At 48.6% G+C, this 23,197-nt stretch overlaps 1 protein-coding gene across 2 annotated transcripts in view; it reads right to left on the bottom strand.

Moving 5' to 3' along the window:
• CARD18 (caspase recruitment domain family member 18) overlaps positions 1-23,197 on the bottom strand; it is a 29,155-nt gene that overhangs the window by 2,817 nt on the left and 3,141 nt on the right. The window contains exons 2-14 of one of the 2 annotated variants that reach the window (XM_078855935.1): positions 16,337-16,416; positions 12,217-12,359; positions 10,456-10,621; positions 8,908-8,928; positions 8,700-8,720; positions 7,119-7,379; positions 5,818-5,853; positions 4,245-4,328; positions 3,210-3,254; positions 1,839-1,916; positions 1,675-1,743; positions 1,269-1,517; positions 168-620 (exon numbers count right to left, since the gene is read on the bottom strand). In XM_078855935.1, coding sequence (XP_078712061.1) covers positions 168-620; positions 1,269-1,517; positions 1,675-1,743; positions 1,839-1,916; positions 3,210-3,254; positions 4,245-4,328; positions 5,818-5,853; positions 7,119-7,379; positions 8,700-8,720; positions 8,908-8,928; positions 10,456-10,621; positions 12,217-12,359; positions 16,337-16,358 — 1,648 coding nt within the window. In that variant the 5' untranslated portion in view covers positions 16,359-16,416. The remainder of the gene's footprint in view (positions 1-167; positions 621-1,268; positions 1,518-1,674; positions 1,744-1,838; positions 1,917-3,209; positions 3,255-4,244; positions 4,329-5,817; positions 5,854-7,118; positions 7,380-8,699; positions 8,721-8,907; positions 8,929-10,455; positions 10,622-12,216; positions 12,360-16,336; positions 16,417-23,197) is intronic. The other variant, XM_078855936.1, reaches the window with a different exon arrangement.

A 23,197-nucleotide genomic window follows, 5' to 3' on the forward strand; every position in this document is an offset into this window, starting at 1 on the left:
CGACTAAGACCAACAGACCTGACCATAAACAAACGCAGGTCGCTGCCTTCGGCTGGTCCTCGTCGCTACGAACTAACCGGCGTAACAGCGACCCGAACGAGGCGGAATTTCCCCGCCCGTCATTACACCCCCCCACCCACCCCCCCCAGCGCACGCGCGAGTCTCACCAGCGAACCCGGTGACGCCCCAGAGTGAGTGCGGCGTGCACGCGTACGCGTCCCGGGCTCGCACGTGCAGCCCGTACTGGGAGCCCCTCTCCGAGCCGGCCTTGAACAGCTCGCGCACCAGCTGCGCCGCCAGCATCGAGGCTTGCTCCAGGAAGGCCTCGTCCGGGTCGTCCAGGTCGCCGAGCAGCTCGTCGGCCCCCTCCCGGTGGAAGGGCGCCGTCTCCGCGACGCGCCGCAGGCACCGCTCGACGCTCGGCGGCGGCGGGGGGCGGGCGGCGTCGGGGAGGAGCTCATCTTCGGGGGCGAGGGCGAGGGCACAGTCGCGCAGCACGATCGCGAGCAGGCGCAGCGCTTCCCGGACGCCCTCCGTCGCGTCGGTGGCCGCACGGAAGGCCTGGTGCGCCTTCGAGATGAGGTTCAGCAGGCAGACGCCGCGTTCGGAGACGAGGAACCCTGTCGTGGCGGGGGGGGGAGGGCGCGAGCGAGGTCGTTCGTGGTTGCGGAGAAAATTCTAGGACGACGTGGGTGGTTGGTTTTTTTTGGAGCATTTTTGTTGCAATTTTTTTTGCGTTTTTTTTCTTTTCTGATAATGCGTGGGGGGTCGTCAAAAAAGTTGCACGTGACGAAACCACAAGTTTTTTTCTCGCAGGAGAAGTGTAAATGACAACTCCGTGGCTCAAGGCCAAGGGGGACGAGGAACAACGCCGCATTTGGCCGTGACACTCGCATCGACATTTTAAATTAAGTGCAGAAGCCAAGGTTTGTTTTCACGCCATCACTGGCGACGTAGCCGAGACCGTTTCACAGCACTCGAGAGAACCTGGTTTAAATAACAGGCAACAAACGGAATTCGGATTCGATGTCAGCGGTACCCCGCCTCAGCGTCCGAGTGACCGGGAGACACTGCATTTTTGCGCTCATTCTGCGAGTGCGACAGCGACGTCCTTCGTTAACCCGCACCGACCAGCGCGTTCCAAGCATGGCCAAATGACCCCCACGACCCGAGCGCCACAGGGAAGGGGGCCCTCACCCGGCAGAGGATTGGCAAAAGTGTCCGTGCGCGTGCATTCGTGACGACGCCGCCACCGCCCGCTGCCTTACATGATGCATCTCCCTGTTTCAGCTTGTTACGGAGCCTCTGGGCATCGCCGCCCGTGGCCTTCAGGAAGGTGCACACCAGCGCGGTGACTTGACGCCGCACGTCCCAGCCGCCGGCCTCCTGCAGGGCCTCCCACGCGTGCTCACGACCCAGCCCCAGCAACTCGGAGAAGCTCAGAATGTCGTAGTCGGGGCTCGTCGTGGCGGCGGCAGCTTCCAGGGACAGCGCGCGCATCACTTCGTTTGCCAGCTCTGGGGCGGGGGGGAGGGGCCGGGTGCGCCACGGGGAGGGATTCATATCGGCCGTGCATACCGCTTTGGTCACATGTTACTCGTATTTCTGGCGATGGCAGAGAGTTGCGTCCAGCCTCCGAAGGGTGTGTGGGATTTCACCAGGAGACCCGCTCACCTTGCTCGGTGGCTGAGAGAGTGACGCTCTCTCCTCCCACGGACTCCAGCGTCAGGCTGTCGCTGAACACTGGGGACAACAAAAGAAAAAATCGTTGCTGACGTCAACTGCTGGAGACCCAGAATATGAGGGCTTCTCAATTCCAGTCCGCTGTCGGTACGTACCAGAATCAAATCCATTATCGCTGCTGCTGTTGGGCGTTGCTGGGTCGAAGTCCCGACTTGTCGCGAGGCTCCGGGGTTCTAAATGAAAGGATTTTTTTTTTTTAACACAACACGGAAATCGCATGGACATTTGCGTAGACAAACTGCCTATGACCACGCTGAGTGCATCCCCATCTCGTCAAATCTCGAAACACTGAGCTGGGTTGAGCCTGCTCGGTGCTTCCATGAACGACGGTGGGGCTTGCCCAGGTGCTGTAGACATGGGGCTGTAAGGTGGCTAGATGGCAGAGCTGAGTTGTAATCCACCCCCCCCATCCCCCATACAAAGGGATTTCTCCGGGCATCCGTGTACACCCACATGAAGACAAATGCTCACGAACGGGGTTGGCCAAAACATCGCAGCGATGCGGTCTTGAGACTCCGCGAGACTTTTCCTCCAACGATTCAATTCGTGTCATTTTTGAATAACGGACATCGGTCATTGACATTGCTTCGTCGCAACGTCAACGCACCTCCGGTGGGGCTTGCGCTCCTGCAAGCCAGGTGCAGATCGCTTCAGGCACGGGTGAGGAACACGCCGTCGGCGGGCCAGACACAGCCCAAAAACGAACTTCTCAGGTCATCGAAACGGCCCACAGATTGAATCGACTCGTCATGGGAAGTATCTTAGCTGCACTAATCGGCTACTAGAGGGGAATATATTTTGAACCTGGCTCGACTGTGTTTATAATTTTAGCACGCTCCATGCATTCGTGTAACTGGCAGGGCATTTTGCAGTGACAGGAGTGAGTAACTGTGGTGTGTGCTCGTGTGTTTTAATGCGTGGCTCACCAAAGGTTTAATTGAAAGTCATATCTGCCCTCGGCAAAGGATTGTCCTCCACACCTGTTCTAAGGCCAAGTTGCATTCGACCAAATGTATGGCAGTCGTCGTCAACAAATTTACTTCGGTAACTTTGCACCGCATATAGCAAGGAGTGACTTGAGTTATGTCTGGCCAATTAAATCGGGATTGTTGAAAAGTGTTTTTGCTGAACGGCGACTGGTCCAGAGCTGGCAGACAAACCTCAGATGATCACGTGGCCTCTGCGAACTGATTGGACGTTGCCATCCCAGTTACCGACTTGAGTGAACAGCGACCAGACGCGTCTGTATTTGGACGACTGAATGTTTTGTATTTTTACAAAAGAAAACGTCACGGTAACTGTTGCCGGCAACGAACACTGTCGACCTCGTGTATCGTGCCCTTCGAGACGCGGGCAACACAAGCAATGCAGCTGTACCGAGGTCATACCCACCATCAGTAATAATAACGTTTAGTTTGGTTAGATCGTGTCTTTATTGGTCGCGAAAGCCTACATGTTCAACTTACCATCAGTGCTCTTATCTCTGACCAGCCATGTAAGGTCACCTTGAACTATGAAAAAGACAGAAACAAACGAACCACACGCAGTTATACATGCGCACGCACGTGAGATTATACGCGCAGACATACACGGCGATTACTACATTATCACGATCATCGCAGCCATGACCTATCCACCGCCATCCCTTGTGATCCTGCGATGCCACAATCCATATCCGCTCCTGCACACGCGTCGATCTTATCGCTCCATCCCGGCAGCGGCCTTGTTCCCACCTTGTGACTGCTGCTCCGTTGTGAGCCTCAGGACACGTCCCCGGAAGGGATGATGACCAGCGGTAGAGACTAACGACGGAGTGGCAGCCAGGGGAGGGAACTACGCCCTAGAGGATGCCCACTGTGGAGATGAGATGATGAAAGCAATTCCTGTGCAGGGTGCTAGATGGATTGTTACAAAGCAGGTACCACGAGAGGTGGGGAGGCCTTCATCCGGTGGAAGATTGATCACGGCAGACGATGACTCCATGTGCATCATCATCCGATTCAGTGGAAACCAATGCAGTCATAAAAGCAATTTACAGGCCAAGGCCTTCATAGAAAAATAACATTCAGATAATATGAAAATTATTCGTGGACACGGGAGGGCTTTGCTGCGAACGCACAAATTACGAGTCAGAAGAAGTGGAGTCGGGCAAGGAGAAGCGCTCTTGCCAAGGCTATTCATATCGGCTTTGGAAGATAAACAGGCGGCCTCCGGTTTACGTTGGTCCACATTCACGACATTTATCAAATGCCGCCATGGGTCAATTTATTACGCAGAAACTAGATTTACGACGGGAGTTTCCAGGAACGCAACGTGTCGTAAAAGCGGGGACTGCCTAAATATGTTGTTTTAAGATATACACTTGGGAAAGCGCTATAATAAGAAAAACCACAAGGTGCTTATCTTCTATTGTCACATTGTGAATGGCCTTGGTGAGAGCCCATCTCCTTCCCTACTCCTCAAGCGACTCCTCCCGCGTTAATGCACCGCTCTGTATTTACCTCCCGTCTCTGGGAAGGCGGTGGTGACCGGCGTCTGCGGAGAGACCGATACTTGGGAGACCAGCGAGCTTTGAGGAGTCTCCCCTAGACAAATGGAAAAGTAAAATCATATCAAACCTAATGCAAGAACAGACAACCCCTGAGTCGAACCGCTGACCACCCTCTCCCCTTGCCAGCCACATTGCACGCACATCCTGACCTCACAACGACGAACATCAACTGCACTGGGTGCAACAATAAAATGAAAGTGCATGGGCAATATCAACAGCTAGATTTGAAGTTTTCGTGACTGCAGGGATCCATACTCCTTAGTTCTTTCGGTAAAGTCACGTAGGTAGAAAATAAAAACAATTAAATCACGACGTTTCGGGCGCAACACAAGCGTCCGTCATCAGGTGGGACAACCACAGCAAGAAACAATTGCTGAAGTGGGCAAAAGGGCTGCTGTAACAAGAGGCTATATAGGTGTAGAGAGGGGGGAGGAGAGGGGGGTGTGCGGTAGGGGGAGTGGAGTGCTGCAAGCTAGAGGGATTACAGGGCGAGCAAGGCACGAGCAAGGCACGAGCAAGGCACGAGCAAGGCACGAGCAAGGCACGAGCAAGGCACGAGCAAGGCACGAGCAAGGCACGAGCAAGGCACGAGCAAGGCACGAGCAAGGCACGAGCAAGGCAAAATGCCGGAGGGGGGGGGGGATAAGTGAGCGGGGCTGGGAGTGGGAGGCTGAAGAAACTGGAAATGCGGATATTATTTTATACCTACGTGACTTTACCGAAAGAACCAAAGAGTAATACCAACAGCGGTTGAATTGAAAGATGGCTAAGGTGCAGCCTCTCACAATTGCTTGCCCGCTCGTTAGAGTTCTAGAGATCCCTCCCTACTCGTTTGAAATCGCCAAGACCATCTTTTAAGAGGTCAGAGTATCGACATTTGACCCCACCACACGCGACTAACCGTCGTGTACACATTTATACTGCTAAGGTGGAAAGACGCAGGAGGATTTGTAGAACGATCATCTTCACCAACCTGCTTCTGTTGCTCCTTAAAAACAACCCCCTATCTCTTCTCCCGAGCCCAGGGGTCGGCAACCAAAATAACAAGAAGAGCCATTTATTTCCAATTCGGTACAAAATTCAGTATTTCAAGAGCCGCAATGCATCTGAGTACATACTATACATACGTACATATCGTCAAGAAGCAGCCCGTAAAGAGCCGCATGCGGCTCCGGAGCCATAGGTTGCCGACCCATGCCCTAGCCCATCCTGCTACTCTGCTACTCCCTGCCCCAAGCTACGACCAGGCCTACCCCAACCCTTATCACTACCCCTACCACCCCCCCCCCCCTCCTTAACCACTCCCACCTATTCTGTCACCAGAACTACACCACCAGTTAATAACCACACTCAAAAAGTTCACAAAGGTGGATTTCAAAACTCAACCCAAATTGACCGTACTGCCTCTCTTGGCCATGTCACATGTGACCAAGCGTGGGGATTTTTTATTATATATAAATCTACTTCACCCTCCAAAGCGCCTGGTTGAAAACACGTGCGTCGCTGTGAAAGTGTCAACACACCTGTAGTTTCGACAGAGACGCAGGTCACGTTCTCGACTGGAAAGGCAAAATGACACCGTCAGCACGGCGATTTGCGAACGACCAAGGTAACATCCAAGTTTCGCACGTCGATATCGTAAAACCGCGCGTTCACATTCTGATTCGTAAAAGAATGGTATGTGCGAGCATATTCATCCGTAACCTGCAGCCCCCTCCATCCTATACACATTGTGCTTTTAGATAATGACCATCATCTTTGTATTCATGCTTCCACATCACCGTCATCATCATCACCTGCAGACATTAAACTCACGGCAACGCTCGAGTCTTTCAAGAGGCAATTTAAGACGAACTTGTTTACCATCTCTTTTTTGTAGATTTGAAAAGATTCCCTTAAAAGTTGTAGTTTTCACAGTAAGGCGTGCTATGGAAGCCATCCAACTCATCGTAAATAATCATCATCGTCTCGTGGAAACGTACAAGTGGTGCAGAGGATGGAATAGGACAGCTCACAGATGTAAACATTTAAATGAGCACCCACAGATGAGAAACCTAAAGACCCTGAAGCTGGATGACAGCGGATAGAGCCTGCCGGAGCGAGCCTTAGAGGTCGCGTTTTGAACGTCGAAAAAGAGAGGTCTAGCGGTCGGGAGTGATGACCTCTTCACCTTCACCTGTGACCTGTGACCTTCAAGCTTGAACAAAGGCCGTAGCCATGGCCCAATCACAGGGTATCCTTGACGTAACATGGACGGTTATAGAGTGTCACACAGTATGATGATTATTATTGTTGTTGTGCCCATTTACCCAGGTTTTTTTTTCAGGAGGGTCCTGCCAAGTTTTCAAGTTGGGTGGGGAGGGGCGATGATCGTAATCCCATTCGAATTAACTTTGCCGGAATTGTTCAAATCTGGGACCATGACATCATCATCATCACCACACAACAGAGGTCGCAATCGGGTACCCGATACCCGGCTACCCGTACCCAAACGTTTAATTTTAGCAGGTAAGGCCCACTGAGCTGTATAGCTCCTTTTTCAGAAGCGACCTGGCTACAAATGATAGCCCAACGAAGTGGCTTATCACGTGTAAAGTTATAGCAGCTACATACTCTAAACGCAAGTCGATTCTAAACGTGGAGGGGAAAAACCGGAGGGCCCGGAGAAAAACCCACGCAGGGAGGTGAGAGAGAGAGACGCGCAAACTCCGAATATGCAACCGGTGTCAGGGTCGGGATCGAACCCACGACCTCCCGTATACCAGGCGAGGTAGTTAACATCTCGCCGGGTGGGGGGGGTGGCGGTGTTGGTGGCAGCCCTCACCGTCGAAGGCGCCCATCTCGCTGGCCAGGTTGGGGTCCTCGTGACGCAGGGCCTTGTAGAAGAGGCAGCAGGCGGGCTCGCCGCGCCGCAGGCACACGTCGATGAGCTTCTTGGAGCGGTCGAAGGGCGTGTTGGCATTCTCCACGTGTTCCTTCTCCACGTGGCCCAGCAGCTCGTTGGCGAAGAGCTGCACGGTGATGGGCGCCGTGAGGTCGCCCAGGCGGTGGCACAGCTCGCTCGACTGACGGCGGAGCTTCTCCACTGCGGCGGCGCGAAGTACAAGCACGCGGTGGGGAGAGGGGGGGGGGGGTGTCAGCGCGGAGGGCTCGCCGGTTAGATCTCACCGGCGCGGTCGCTGAAATAACGGGACAGGGTTCTTGGATCCACTGGTACGAACGTGTGCGGTGGCGGTACTCTCCCCCCCCACCCCCCCCCCCCCAACGTCTTCCGAGACGTCTGGCCAGCGCGGACGAGTGGGTCACATCACCCTCCAAGGAGGGGGTACTCTACAGCTCCCTCGAGTGGAGCTCTTTCTAGCAGTAGGGGCGTGAGCAAGCAGTTGCAGGGCTGTACCTTTGCCGCTTGCAGTGAAAAGCCTCCGATTCATTCACCTATCATCCATTCGTCTAGTTGTCCGTGCGCCGTAATCGACCCGGGGCAAATTCATATTTATCTGCGTGCCTGCTTTCTCCTATCATCCGAGTATCGAGTGTCGAGGAAAGTGGCTGTGAAACACATTCTTTTATCACGAGATTTGTGTGTAGACGAGAGGAGCGGCTGCACAAATTCATCTTACGGTGCACGTTTGTCCACGCTTCTTTACACGGACAAAATACGGATAAAACGAACAGACAAACGATGCATTTCTTATCGCCTTGCCACTACCCTCGGCATACTAAGAATAATATTTAAATCGTATCACGATGCTTTCCACTTAAAAGTTAAGCAATGTCCAGTGTTGAGGCCACGATACACAACCACAACTTTGACTACCATAGGGCAAACGTCACTGGCAATCGTCACCAGACAACAACAAAAACCACAGACAACAACAACCGTGGCAACTTAGTATGGCAACACAGCAACGGCGCTCTGTCTGGCTGATGAAAACAGAGTCTGTTTAAAACAATTCAGTTCAAGTGGAAAGCATCGTGATACGACTTAAATAATCTTTTTAGTATGCCGAGGGCAGTGGCGAGGCGATGAGAGATGGATCGTTTGTCTGTGCGTTTTAAACTTGTCTTGTCCGTGTAATGAAGTGTGGACAAACGTGCATCGTAAGATGAATTTGTGCAGCCGCTCCATCCGAAATGATGCAACAGGGTGAACCGTGGATAGACACCCCACTGATTTCGAATGGCACTTCACACAAGTGTAGGGATATTGCGAAAGCGATGGCTCCGTATATTACAGAGGAAAAGAGAATGGAAAGATTGAATACGAGAACCGTGATTGGTGGAGGGGACGTGTAGAGGCAATGAAATTAAACATTGGTTTTCCTATCATTTCTCAATATTTTTTAATGGGGGTATCGATACATTGATCATCCTTTATTTTTTTAATGAATGTGTTCTTTCTCACCTGTTGGGAAACTTCTGACCTCTGAAAAGAGAAGAGAGCAACATAAGACAACCGACATTTAAGTAAGTGCCAAAAAATTTAGAGTGTATTCAAGCAAAGTCTTATTTCGATAGCCAACGTGAGCTTGCCGTTAGAATGTGAAAAGAAACTCTGCTTTGTTAGTAGCCGTGAGGCAAGCACATCCGGAGTTATGCCGCCTTCTACATACCTGTGTTGACATATCTTTTATCTGGAAGAATAAATTAGAAATAAAAGCAAATCAGAATGCGAAAAGGAACACCGTGCCATTATTATTCTCCCCAAAAAAAGTGAAGAATTACTGCGTGAAAATATCAAAGCACACTCTCAAACTACGCGATGAACAGAGTGACCGCGACTCGAATGATGTAAGGCAGCGGTGAAGTGATTAAAGACAGCAGCAAATCATCGTGTCCATCTCCCGTCTTTTACGACCGACCCTTTGTGCGCCTTTTGGCGTCATCTGGTCCAACACCATGTTCAAGTTCAAGTTCATTTATTAGGTATAGCCCTGTGAGCCATTCGGCTCTTCAATCGGGTGCAACCGCAACAAACTAAAAACATAAACAAAAAAAACATCTTAAAGTGAATGTGACTGAGACTGGGCTCTAAGAAAAGCTGTCTCGGGTGTGGACCAATCAATTTCAAGGACAGTGCAATACATTATCAGAGTTGTGTTGTTTGTTTGCATTCCGAACCCAGGTATTGTGGTCAATGCAAACATGACTCCTTGTAAAAAAAGGTGTCAGTTTTGTTGCCAGATAAAAGGGTAAAAAAACAATTATCGACCCTTTGTTTTGAATTGTGCTGTTTGTTGCCGGTCACTTGGTGTTGTGCCTGTGCTCGGCAATTGCGATGTCAAGCAAAATGGTCCCAACTAATTTCACGTTTACCCACCTTTTGAATACAATTTAAGTCGTTGCAAAAATCAGATGCTCGTCCGACCAGCGCGGTGAAGTATGGTCAACAACCCCAATGACCGGGAGGCCTTCATGCAGCGGCTGATTGACAAAACGCTGTCAATCATTTTCTAGACTCGATGATGTGTCTGACGATCAGTGCACATCGCAATCAAATACAGAGTGCACTTGAATTAATGCTCTCCGTGTGATGCGAGACAAATACAAAGATCCCCCGTGTAGCCTTTAACAGACTGCGAGGGCAAGTGCCTGCCTGTTGGGGCAACTACCTATGAAGGCCGGCACGGCACACGAGGGGGTGGGAGGCCAGCACCACGCCCCTGCCGTCTTTGTCTCCCCAGTGGTGACATTTACACATCGCACCAGCTACTCAATTAAGGCTGAGTCGACCTAGGGGAGTCCCAGGACCGGTTCACATATTCGCCACTGTCATTTGTTGCGAGCGGGAATCGAACTCAGGTCACCGAGTGTAGCCTGTTAACCGGTGGTCGGGGCAAGTGCTGTTAGCGAGCACCTATGAAGGGCCGGCATTGTGGCACACGAGGGGGTGGGTGGCCAGCACCACGCCCCGGCCGCCTTTGTCTCCCCAGTGGCGACAACATCACACAAGGTACTCACTTAAGGCCGAGTCGACCTAGGGGATGCCCATGACCGGTTCAGATATCATTGTCACTGGGTGTTGGACGCGAGTGGGAACCGAACTCGGTCCGCCGGGTGCGCAGCTCGGCACGCCGCGCCGCCGCTCCCCACGCGCGCAACACAGAGACGTGCACAGGCTGCCGGACAGAGGGCCGCACGTGGCGGGTTGCGGTGCGCACCTCCCGGCTGCGGGCGATGCTGCAGCAGTGTCCGCAGCTTGGGGTAGGCGGTCTGGCTGTTGGCGAGGCACTGGACAAACACCTCCACCTGCTGCTCGCTGAACTGCAGCCGCACGATCTCCAGCAGCTTGCGCGCCCTCTTCGTCGGGATGGGCTCCGCGCGCACCTGCCGCCGAGATGGGGCAAGCGTCTCACAAACAGAACCCCTCCCCCCCCCCCCGGCAGCCACCCCCGGGGTCTTGCCGAGCCCACGACCGAGGGCACCGCAGTGGCGCAACCCTGTAGCCGCGACCTTGTTGAAACCGTGAACCCGTGGTGTGGCACGTATCAAAACTCAGCGACACGGCCGATGTAAACGACGAGCTAGAAACATATGTTCAACGCGAAACAGCACGAGTGAAGATACGATCTGCTGCCGTCTTATCGTGCATTCCACTCTGGCTCTCGCACACTGCCCCCCGCCCCCGCCCCTCAATTACCGAGGCGGTTCTCAACACCTAAAACGAAGCTTGCAGATTGAAAGACGGCTACAACAGGAAATCAGTCACATGCCATTGGCATTGGTAGACCACGTCCGGCTCTGCTGACGAGAACCAGACGTCTATCCCGGTTTTACAGTTTGCCAACTGATACGAATGTTGCTACGAAACATCCATAAACGGCGACACAGCGGGCAAATCATTTTATGCAGAGAGATAAACGTAGGATGCTGTTTGTGTGTTTAGCTTGTTGTCCTTCCCCCGCACCTCCGATCAGCACTGTTGGCTATGTACGGTGTGAAAGAAGTTCAACATACATACAAGGGTACAAGTGCAGTTATCTAAAAAATGTTCCCCCTTTCCTTGACGGCTGTCCGGTGCCCGGGCCCCTCCAGCACGTGCAGCCCCGGTGCGGTTACACCGCCTGCACACTCGATACCTAGGCCAACTGCACGGCAGCTACGGGTTAAAAATAACTACGCCACTAACGCAATGGAGCCGAGCAATGGAAAGGGAACAAAAAAGCCCACGTCCTTCAAAAGCAAGGGTTGCTCAAGACCACCACTTCCTCGTGCACGCGCACAGCCCTTTTGTCAATCCAATGCGGGATTGAGGGCCTCCCTGCAACGTGCGGCTATTTTCATCGGACTAAACCACGCTGGGCCAATGTGGGTTTGGTTGCTTAAAGAGCGGGCGAGGCACAGATGCGGGCGGCGTAGGCGTACGGCGCGCCGATGACAGTTCTCAAAAAATCCATTCCACCATTGCTCCCCCCGCCCCCCACAATCCACTTCTCCACATTTTACCAGCCTCCGTTTCAAACGCGACTCAAATCGCCGCGGCGATCGCGGCGTTCGCGTGCAACGGCAATCGGCGGCGCTAATGTTTTCGAGTACAAGTGAAGTGCCTATTATTCTAGGATCAGATCGCATCGAATGTGCCCCGAATCTCTCGGCAGATCTCGGAAAACTCAGCAGGGGTTGAGCGAGGGGAGCACTCGGATGGGCGAGCACCGTGCACAAGGCAGGGTGCCACAGGGGTGCAGGGATATGTTTGGGGCAGCACAAGGCCATGCAGCAACAACGATTCTTATACACTGGACTGTAGTTCCCATGTTCCCGTGTCTATGCTCTGCCCCCCACTCCCCCACCCCTCAATGACCTGGGTTCCACGTGCATTGCGCAACGGCGAAAAACACATTCCCCGCCCCGCGGCAATTCAAACCCCCGAATCGTGACGGTTCACGAGGGAGCCGAGCGAACAGAGCCGCCGGCGAACTCACCTCGTTGTAATTTTCGTCGGTGAGCACGAGCTTGGAGATGAGGCGGTCGAGCAGGTGGTCGATGCTGTAGAGGGCGTCCACGATCTTCTCGTGCGACTCCAGCACCCAGCGCTTCAGGGGGCCCATGGTTCCGGGCCAGTGCCCTGCAGAAAAACGCCGCGCCGCGTCACACGAACGCTCGCCCGTCCGCGACACCGCGCTACGTGGGCACGTTCGCTGCGAAGCACTTTTTTTTTTACAGTAAACTATCGGTTCGACAGCCACGACACGTTGCCTCTTGCTTGAGTTATGAAACTCGGCGGAAAGCCGTGCAAAAAACAGCGGGAGAAGGCACCTGAAGTTGGCACTCGAACCGAGCATTCTTGCACGAGTGTTTGCCAATGCTCCACACACTGTCACTCAAAGTTGAAAGCTAAACGAATAATGAAAATGTTTTATTTTACCAGGTAAGGCCCACCAAAGCGACCTGGCTATCACAAATGAGAGCTCAACGAAGTGGTTTATCACGTGGAAATGTATCGCAGACAAATACTATAAAACGCACGTTGATTCTAAATGTGGAGGGGAAAACTGGAGGACTCGGAGAAAAATCCACGCGACCACGGGGAGAACACGCAAACTCCAAATACACAGGGGTCAGCGTCGGGATCGAAACCACGACCTCCTGTATACCAGGCAAGGTAGTTAACATCTCGCCACCACGGCGCACTTTCCAACGAAGGTTAAACACGAGCATGAATGAGCTTCGTCCATCCCTGATGAACGGGGGGGGTGAGGGGGGCACTATTTTTTTTCATAAAGATGCTCCAATATCAATTGAACTTTCATTCAAAGTTGTGTTGCTGTCGGAGACTAACTCCATAAAAAAAAGTCGGCCAAATGTAAAAAAGTGTTTTTGACCAAAACTTCGAAACACAAACCAGAGCGGAAAGGACTACAGTGTTTAGAATTATGTAATATTTTGTTGTGCCAGCTGCCTGTCCATCGGCTTCCGTACCTCTAGTTAATGACTTTTACAGACAAATGAGGACAACTTTTACGTTTGTCTTAACTTGTTTTAAAATATGTTTTGTATCTGTTCGCGAATGTTATCTAACAAGTGCTATCGTCGTTGTCATGTCACGAGATCCAGTATGCATTCAGATATCTCTCTCTCTCACGGAGCAATACAAGCCCTCATGTTAGAGAACAGCCCACGGAAGTGGATGTCACAGAGCTTCCCCCGAGACCTCTTCTGGTCCACAGAGTTGTGGATGGTGCTCTCCTACTCGCGCTGCCACTGAAAGTTCATCACCGCACCACAGCAAAACTGTTGTTTTCATTTCTCACAGCTGGAATTTAGCCGAATTAAATGTCGAGGCAAACTTAATGTGGTGGTCTTTCTGTGCAGTCATCAGTGACCAGGCTGAGATCATAAATTCTAGATTTGAAGCTTTCGTGACTGCAAGGATTCATATTCTTAGGTTTTTTCGGTAAAGTCACGTAGGTAAAACATTAAAATTAATAAAAGTAAAATAAAATATACTTGATACAGCTGTCGTGGCTGTGACGGTTCCACCTGAAGACGGAAGCTTGTGTTGCCTCCGAAACGTCGTGATTTTTATTTTATTTTACTTTTATTAATTTTAATGTTTTACCTACGTGACTTTACCGAAAAAACCTAAGAATATGAGACCATAAACCCACCATACTTGGGAAACGACTTGAATCAGACGCATCTGTCTCGATCTGTGCCCAAGGATTTCCGCGACGCGAGGAAACAGCTGTGTTAAGAGGGCTTAGCATGCGTTGACGATTCAGTCCAGGCTACGCAGAGCTTGCAGATATCACGAATGGTGGACGTTGAATGATACATCGACTCGTCTATTAAAATGCATTATTGTGCACACCATACATACATTTATACATCGGAACATGCATATGAGAATCAATAATTTATCATTTGTACCAATCATGGGAAAATAATGGTAAGGTTATAGCTAGGCTATTGCCGTGAAAAAAAGCATACGTAATATAAGACGGGAAAACAAGTTAGAAATAATACAAACGAGAAGGCAAAAATGAGACAGAACTGATTCTTGAATTGAACCGCTATCCAAATCGTGTCGATCCAACCGCTGTGGGAGGCCAATCGTCACTATGGGACACGGCACACGAATGGATAACGTGACACTCTCCCACAGGTGAGCGTCTTCTTGTGAAATATTTTTAAGTGGCAGTATGAAAGCCGACAAAAATAGCCGACGAGGCAAGATGCACTTCCATATTTTCAAATACTGTCGTGTTTTTTCCCCTCTGGTTTGCGTCTTAACGTTTTGGAGAGCCATGTGATCAATGTGGCCGGTTTTCAATGGGGTAAGTCTCTAATATTATAAAGTTGCACTCATTAGACGCAAAGAGCTTGCCACAAATGAACCAAGTCGCTTCTGAATAATATATACTAAAAAAAAATGTAAAACACGCTTTAATGAAATGTACCGTACGAGTAATGGCAGAACTCCACGACTCCAGGAAGTGGCCCCGAAGCTTGCCATAACGTAAGGGGCCGTGGTGATTTACAGCCAACGTGAGTTGAGCGTGGACAATTAGACCCAAGCCGAAACATAAGATATAAAAAAGATTGCTTAAAAATATAAATATTTGATTTTTAATTATAGAATATAGTATTGTCACCATTATGACATAAGTATACCAAGTTTGCAGTCGATACGACATTGGGAAGTGGGTTAAAATTGAGTTTCAAGATTTCGAGATCTGATGAGACTGGGTGCATTCTGGATGATATAGTCACCTCCGGTTAGCACGGTTGGCTGCGTATGGTGCGAAAGAAGTTCAACATAAACATCATGTACAGTATCATCTAAATACAGCGCTATAAAGCAGCCAGGCCGCACAGCAACGGTACACATGGCTTGCAACAGAAGGGTCATCTGGGCCCATTAATTATACACCACTTCATGGGGAAGTATACAACAGTGCGTTGTACAATGTAAACTTGTCCCCGCCAGAGGAATGTGGAGTTTATACCACTACCTTCGGGGCTGTTATTCGGAAATGAGTGGCAAGTGATGCTCAGCTGAGCAGGAAATAACTTCAACCCCGACAGGCTAGAAGCATCTCAAAATGCTGCCCACAACAGCAAGCGTATACAACATAAACCAGCCGACCACAAAAAGAAAACGTAACGAAATATAAGGAACACAAAATCGCAAGTTGGGCAGATTTAGCGGTAAGTTACACAACGCGTGCCCACAAGCCGTCCAAACCGCCACAAACGTCACGCAGACAATTCAACGTGACACACTCTTTATAGCAGGGGGCAGACGGAGGAAGCAGCTTGGACACCAACTTAAACCTCGCCCGGGTAAGAAACAAACCAGTGAGGACAATGCATTCTGCACTGTGCTACAAATATCCACGCAAACACCTCCGACGCGTACCTCCAACCGCGCGTTCAGTTCCACGCTCTCTTCCCGTCTCCCGCAATGTCGTCATCCGCCCACCGTGAAAAAAGGTGGCCTCTAAAAATCGGCGCAAATATTCTCACAAGTCCAGTGTCAAATCGAATGCCGCCGTGCCGTAATGGTCAGCTGGCTGGACTTGCAATCTAGAGGGCGCCGGTTCAAATCTATCTCCTGGCACGGAAGTTGCTACATTGGTCAAGTTTCTTTAGTCCACACGTATGTATGTAGAACTTATGTTGCAGCGTACGTAGCCAACCGTGAAATAAATGTTCACTCTGGGTTTAAAAGTGCATGGCTCCAGTAGTTTCGCAATATCGGAAGAGCGTTCCAGATGGCCGCAGAAGCGCATCTGAAAGCGCCCGATGCAGCGACCATCTTTAGATGCCCTCGTCGAAGCAGCAGTACATTTCGTGTATCCCACAAAGGTAGGTAGGTTTAAACGTGTTTTAGTGTGCGTAGTCCAACCTCTGCAAGGTTGTCTGACCAGAGTGGAAGTGTGGGGCCAACACACCGTCCTGGAGAGGCTTTCTAGGGCTCCCTCTCGTGGTCCCACAGCAGTGGAGAACAATTAATTGCAGTGCTGCACCTTTAAGTTTGTTACCAGTGTCGATGACGTAATGTTATTGCGTAATCGTTATAAATATCCGAGCCCTCACCGTAGGCAGGAGCCGCTGCCATCGTGAAGGCGGAAGGCGTGGAATCTTGAAAGCGCAACACACCAATTCAGCAAAACGGTCTGTGGAACATCACAAATAACACAAAATATTTTAAAAACCAAGCGTGCAACACCTGTGCATTCACACACACACGCAGCGCACTTCCCTGTCTTACGGCGCTCGCACACAGGAAAACAGAAACAAACAAAATTGGACCGAGTAGATTTTTCGCAGTCGAGTCGCACAGCCCCCAAGCGTGCTTTCGTGTTTGTGCCACGTGTTGTTCAGCACGAGGTCTGATGTTTCGCTCCACGTGCTTGGGGCTTTTTCAGGAGCCGCTTTGAGCGAAACGTTGGACATCGTGCCAAATAACCCATTGGTAAAAGCACGAGTACAAGTTGGTGCACATTTGTATGAAAACATGAAACGGCAAAGGAGAAACAACCCAGAGCAGAGTGCTTTTGACTGATTGTTTTTAGAAATGACAAAGGAAAAAAAGTTGGGCCCAAGTTATTTGTTGTCAGTCATATATCTTTCTTCGATTACATCACAAGTTTTGAATCGGATTTTTTAAACAATACGCAGTCTCGTTAAACAACATGTACAGTATATAGAATAATGTCAATGTCTTAAGAAGTTTTCCTGGACAAGTTTATCATAACTATTTCTACGGTAATCGCAATACAAGTACTGGAATGCATCACGCAAATACATATTTGCCCTTGGGATGTGCAATTATCTCTTACATTGCAATTTGGAGGCTGGTCTCTACTCACATTTGAATGACAAAAAAAAAACAGGGCAATCTTGATTCAAGTAAGTTAACTCCCCTACGTCTTCAAGTAAAAGTAGCAAATGGTCAACAGACGTTTAACGATTCACTCTTTTGGCGATTCAACAAATTGCCATGAATCAGGGACGCGATTTGATTGGAAGAAATCAGTTCTCATGACACAGTGGCGATTGTACCCCCCCCCCACACAAAAAAACACTTGACAATATTAATCAATAACACTGTGGTCTTAAAAGGAATGATGTACACAACAGGCGACGTTCCGCGCAATGTCCCTTTCTCGTGCGCTCGAAGACTCGATATCAATTGGGGCATTGATGTGTCACGACACCCTCCGAAAGTTGCATCAGCATGAGTCAAGTAAAAGCAACCTTAGAACAGACTGATTCTTAGTTTAGAAAACTGAAAATAATCATGAACAGTGAAGGTCTGCGATGTATATCGTGTTGTACGGCGTGTTTTTCGGTGATGTTGGGAAACTTATCCAATATAGCAGTATCGCTAGCAGCACAATTTGAAAACATGTCCTAGAGGAATGCAGACCGTCAAGAGCTCTTACTGACAAAGCATTCCATGGAAATGTCAAAGTTGTGAATTCAAGACTGTGGAGCCATGTGTGTGTGTGGGCGATTGTGGTGGTGGAGCGGTGGCGCTGTGGTTAGCGCGCACCGCGCAATTAACCCGGCGACTGGAGTTCAATCGCTGTACCGCTCACGGACAACATCAGTGGTGTACATCAGAACAGGTCCTGGGCCTCGACTAGGTTGACTCGGCATTAAACGAGTACCCGGTGCAGTGTGCAGGCGAGACGGAGGCGGCCAGGCGTGGTACTGGCCACACCACCCACGCTAAAAATTTCTGCCATAAACAATCGCGGCCGTATTCTGATGCTGTTCATGGCTAGTGACTGATAGCGCCGATGCCAAAACACAGGGCAGTCCAGAAAGCGGATGACCAGGAAGCCAGTGGACCAAGCTAAATCGGGGTCTAACGATGAATCCATTCGACAACTGACATCGATTCTTAAGGCTCCACGATACATGAAGCCAATGGCATATATGTGGATCAATGTTTTAAAATTGATGCAAATTATATGCAACTGACACGCCTCGTATGAAATGCACGCAAGCACAGCATAGGAGGTAAAACAAAGCAAACCAAATGAGACGGTGAATAGGAGACAAAACGAAGTATACAATCAGAATCACAGCCCTGAATCGTGACCATTCATCGAATCGCTGGGGAGGACGAGCAGTTTCACTCTCGCGTTATGGCTGCGTCTCATCGAACAGCACCCATCGTCCCTTTATGGCCAGAATGTTTTCAGAATGCGCCACTTATAACGATGATTTGCAGCTGATTATATACGACTATATATCGGCATCAAGTACCAGTAAATATCTACTGTTACGCAAATGGACTCATTCGATGTTATGAAGCCCCACCAACAACTGTACACTTCCATGGTTGAATATGACGGTTTGGAATAGTATTATAATAATGTAGGACCCAGTGACATCAAATTAATTCTCAATTCTAAGCAGCTTACCCGAATATATACATTATTACGGCTGTGCAAAAACATCCTTATGGACTTTGCATCACACACAACAAAAATAACAACGTAATCTTAAAACAAAATTACTTTCAGGCTTTTGTCAATGCACTGCCGCATGGAGGCCTTGCCACACTGTGGCCATTGGGGGGTTGTTTTGTCATACTTCACCGCATAGGTCAATGCAAGCGAGCGAAGGAAATGGGGAGGGGGGGTCGGGACTTGTTCAGATGTCACTCGCCACGGATGGTAGGCCATGGCCAAGCGATAAGTCAAGTCACCGGCTCCGTCGTGCGGTGCGCTAACCACAGCGCCACCGCCTCCCCCGTATCTCAGATGTTGTTGGTGTGACTTTATTTGTTTCGCCCGGGTCCAAGACTCAAGCGACCGGAATGAAGGAGTCTCATTTGCAAGAGTGACCTGGTTCACCAAAATGACACAATTACAAAAGCAAACCAAATAAAATTAAATGCAGCAAAGAAGCACATTTTATAACTACCTTATTGACAACACTAAAGAAGTGACGATTGCTATAATCTCTGTAGTATTCTTATCTTGCTGTGTATAATTGTAATCGACTTATTGTGATATCCACGAGGTAAACGTGGCTCTACAGGAAGAAGAGACAATGCTGGATCTGCCCTTCACGTTTTGGCAGCCAGTCAACAAGGATGTTGCACTGTACATTAACACTGTACCGACAGCATAGCCCATACAGCTTAAACAGCTATCTCCTTCGGCATACTTTCCTTTTGTAAACTATTATCTTGCTGGAATGGCACTCCACTACTGGATGAAGCCCTCTCTCCGGCGAGGGTTTTTTCTGACAAAGCAGCACCACAGCTTCGGTGAATCTCAATCATCCCTCGTCTTGATATTTTACCTTCGAGATATATCCACCCGGTGTTTTTTTTTAACCATACTTCACCACTACGTACAGCCACAATAAAGTATAGTATTCAAAATACAGGTAGTCCCTGAGTTACGATGGTCCGACTTACGATATTTCGATCTTACGTTGGCAATACGACAAAATTGCCATCAACATCCTAACATCGTTCAAGTTTGCAGACGACGGACAGAATCTTGGTGGCGTACAGCACAATATGATACGTTACGATACGTTCAATGCATGTATGATACGTAGCTTTAGCGATTTCATCTTAAGGTTACCACGATACGATACGTTCAATGCATGTTAAAAGTTTTTTTTTATAGCAGATAGGATTGTTTCCTGAAAAAACTTTATATTAAATTGCAGTTCATATAGGTAGGCTAAGAATTTACCTTGGTTTTTTTACTTTACATTTTACTCTGCAATACAGTATTGTAATTAATAAATACATACAGTATATAGTTTATACAATACGTTACTTTAAATTGCTTTGTTTTGCTAAATCATCACCATACTATTTTTTAGACTTACGATGGGGTCGTCGTAACGCATCTCCATCGTAAGTCGAGGACTACCTGTACACAAAGGTTTGGTTCTCCACGTGAAAATAAATTAACTCCCACGTCCATGCACCGATAGCCAGAGGTGTGGACTCGAGTCATGTGACTTGGACTCGAGTCAGACTCGAGTCATGAATTTGATGACTTGCGACTCGACTTGGACTTGCATAACAATGACTTTGTCCCACCTATGAGATGTGGACTCGAGTCATGTGACTTGGACTCGAGTCAGACTCGAGTCATGAATTTGATGACTTGCGACTCGACTTGGACTTGCATAACAATGACTTTGTCCCACCTATGAGATGTGGACTCGAGTCATGTGACTTGGACTCGAGTCAGACTCGAGTCATGAATTTGATGACTTGCGACTCGACTTGGACTTGCATAACAATGACTTTGTCCCACCTCTGCCGATAGCCCCTACTGAACCCGTGTGGTCTCCATCCAGAAAACTCTGGAGGTGGTTTGTACTCTGGCAGGCTCATCAGCAGAGCCAGACCTATCATCATCTCATCATCATACTATATCATCTCTGATACTATAATGGAGGAAGTGTACGTTTGCCTGTTACCGTTTGTCCAGAATGTATTTTTAAAAGGCCCTTTTTGTTTTAGCGCATAACATTTGTAAAAACATTAATATTCAATCAAATGTCGTTTTCATTTATATTTTATTTACGCACGTAAAAAGGTTGATTTCAAATTTGGGGAACATTACAGGCGGAATCCGGTTTAGGAAGGTCTTATTTACGACCCATATTTGCGACGTGCATATAATGCCACCATGGATCGATTTCAAGACAGAAACTTCATTTACGACGCATCTTCCCGGCATGACTCCGGAACACATTTGAACGGTGATAATTCTACTGCGAAACACAGTAGAGGAAGGAAGACGAGGTACAAAAAAAATAAGATTAATCAAAATTACTTTGTGTCAATTTTGATTTTTTTTAAATGTATGTTTAGTACTAAACTGTGTACTTAACACTCTATTCCTATGAATTTAAAGCACTAGACGACTGTTTTCTAACATGTTATAGCATTAGGAATGGTTAATCATTGTTTTTGAAATGAAAACAAATCTTAATTGTATTATCTATTAACTTCTAACTTAAGAGTAGTTTAGATTTTAGGTTAGGTTAGGCTTTATAGGTCAGAATTTGAGCCATCCGCAAGAGCCCCAAATCTTCCAGTCAACACATTGGGCCATGGAGCTGTGCCTGATTAAACAACGGCTCGCCTGCTTAAACACATTTCAACGATGAAAAGAAACCGGTCACAAGGCCGATAGTGAACTGTTATTTAATGTTAAGTTGATGTGTAGAATCGTACGTTTCCCTTTGATAGAAAATGAGGACAGAATTGTGGATTTACATCTTGATGAAGTTATGGTCAAACAACCCATGTGGTCTACACAGCGTGGGGACGCCTTCCTCAAAGCAGTGGTCTCACAAAGGTCTGAAAGTTGTTTTGATTGTCATTACCCATCATCATCATCGTCAGACATGATCTAATTGACTGTTGAAAGCCTAAAAAAATCAATTACATGGCAAAGCTAACTGGGCAAAATCAAGAACGCATATATGTTATCAGAGCATGTTTTTTGTTTGCATTTTGACCACAAGTATTGTGGTTAATGCAGACATGATTCCTTGTAAAAGGTTTCAGTTTGGTGTTGTAACAACTTACCACACCTGTTTTGTTGCCAGATAAAAGGGAAAAAACCTATTCTCAAAATCAAGAACGTTAACTACAAACCTAGTAAACACGGAACGTTGGCCCAACGTTGCTCCAATGATTCCAATGGTTTACTGGGAAGATGGTGAACGCAGATCAACATAGGACATAGCCGATTTTATACTTTAAGCAACGGAGTCAGTCATGTGCAGAGCAACATTAGATATACAGTACTATTGTTATGACAGTTTAAAACCTTTCATCAGGAATCATCTTTAAAATGCCATTCAAATCGGGCCTCATGGCGTAAAGTTTAGTCTACAACTCTAAATAGACACTCTTACCATAATCAGAAGTTTATTTCCCAAGTAAAACCCATTGAGCTAATCATCTCTTTTAAAACTAAACTATTTTTTTTATTTTACAAGGTAAGGCCCACTCAGCTATACAGCTCTTTTCAGAAGCGACCTGGCCACAAATGATAAGTCAACGAAGTGGCTTATCAATGTGGACATATATCAGCCTGTTTCTAAATGTGGAGAGAAAAACCGGAGGACCACGGAAAAAAATCCACGCGACCACGGGGAGAGAAAGACATGCAAACTCCAAGTATACAGCAGGCGTCATCATGGATGGGATCGAACCCACGACCTCCTGTATACCAAGCGAGGTAGTTAACATCTCCTAGCCACCGTGGTGATGATGATGAGAGAGTGACACGCAAACTCCAAATACACAGCAGTTATCATCAGGGTTGGGATCGAACCCACGACCTCCTGTATACCAGGCGAGGTAGTTAGCATCTCCTAGCCACCGTGGTGATGATGATGAGAGAGAGACACGCAAACTCCAAATATACAGCAGGGTTGGGATCGAACCCACGACCTCCTGTATACCAGGAGAGTTAGTTAACATATCATAGCCACCGTGATGATGATGATGAGAGAGTGACACGCAAACTCCAAATATACAGCAGTTATCATCAGGGTTGGGATCGAACCCCCGACCTCCTGTATACCAGGAGAGGTAGTTAACATCTCATAGCCACCGTGATGATGATGATGAGAGAGAGAGACACGCAAACTCCAAGTATACAGCAGGCGTCAGGATCGAACCCACGACCTCCTGTAAAGCAGGCGAGGTAGTTAACATCTCCTAGCCACCGTTGCGCCCCAAGGGTGACTCTCTGGCCTATGAGCCATGACGATACGGGCCATTGTCAGAAACGTCGACTTTCCTACATTTGTGTTCCTTTCAAGGCCACAAAAGGTTGCCTTTTTTTTGGTCACTGTCCTGAGCGTCTTATAATCGTGATGACGTTACGAGCAAATTGTCAACAGTGAGCGAGCGTTAACCGCGAGTCGCAAATCGCCTTC

The sequence above is a fragment of the Lampetra fluviatilis genome, chromosome 4, assembly GCF_964198595.1.
Source record: "Lampetra fluviatilis chromosome 4, kcLamFluv1.1, whole genome shotgun sequence".
Classification (NCBI taxonomy): Eukaryota; Metazoa; Chordata; class Hyperoartia; order Petromyzontiformes; family Petromyzontidae; genus Lampetra; species Lampetra fluviatilis.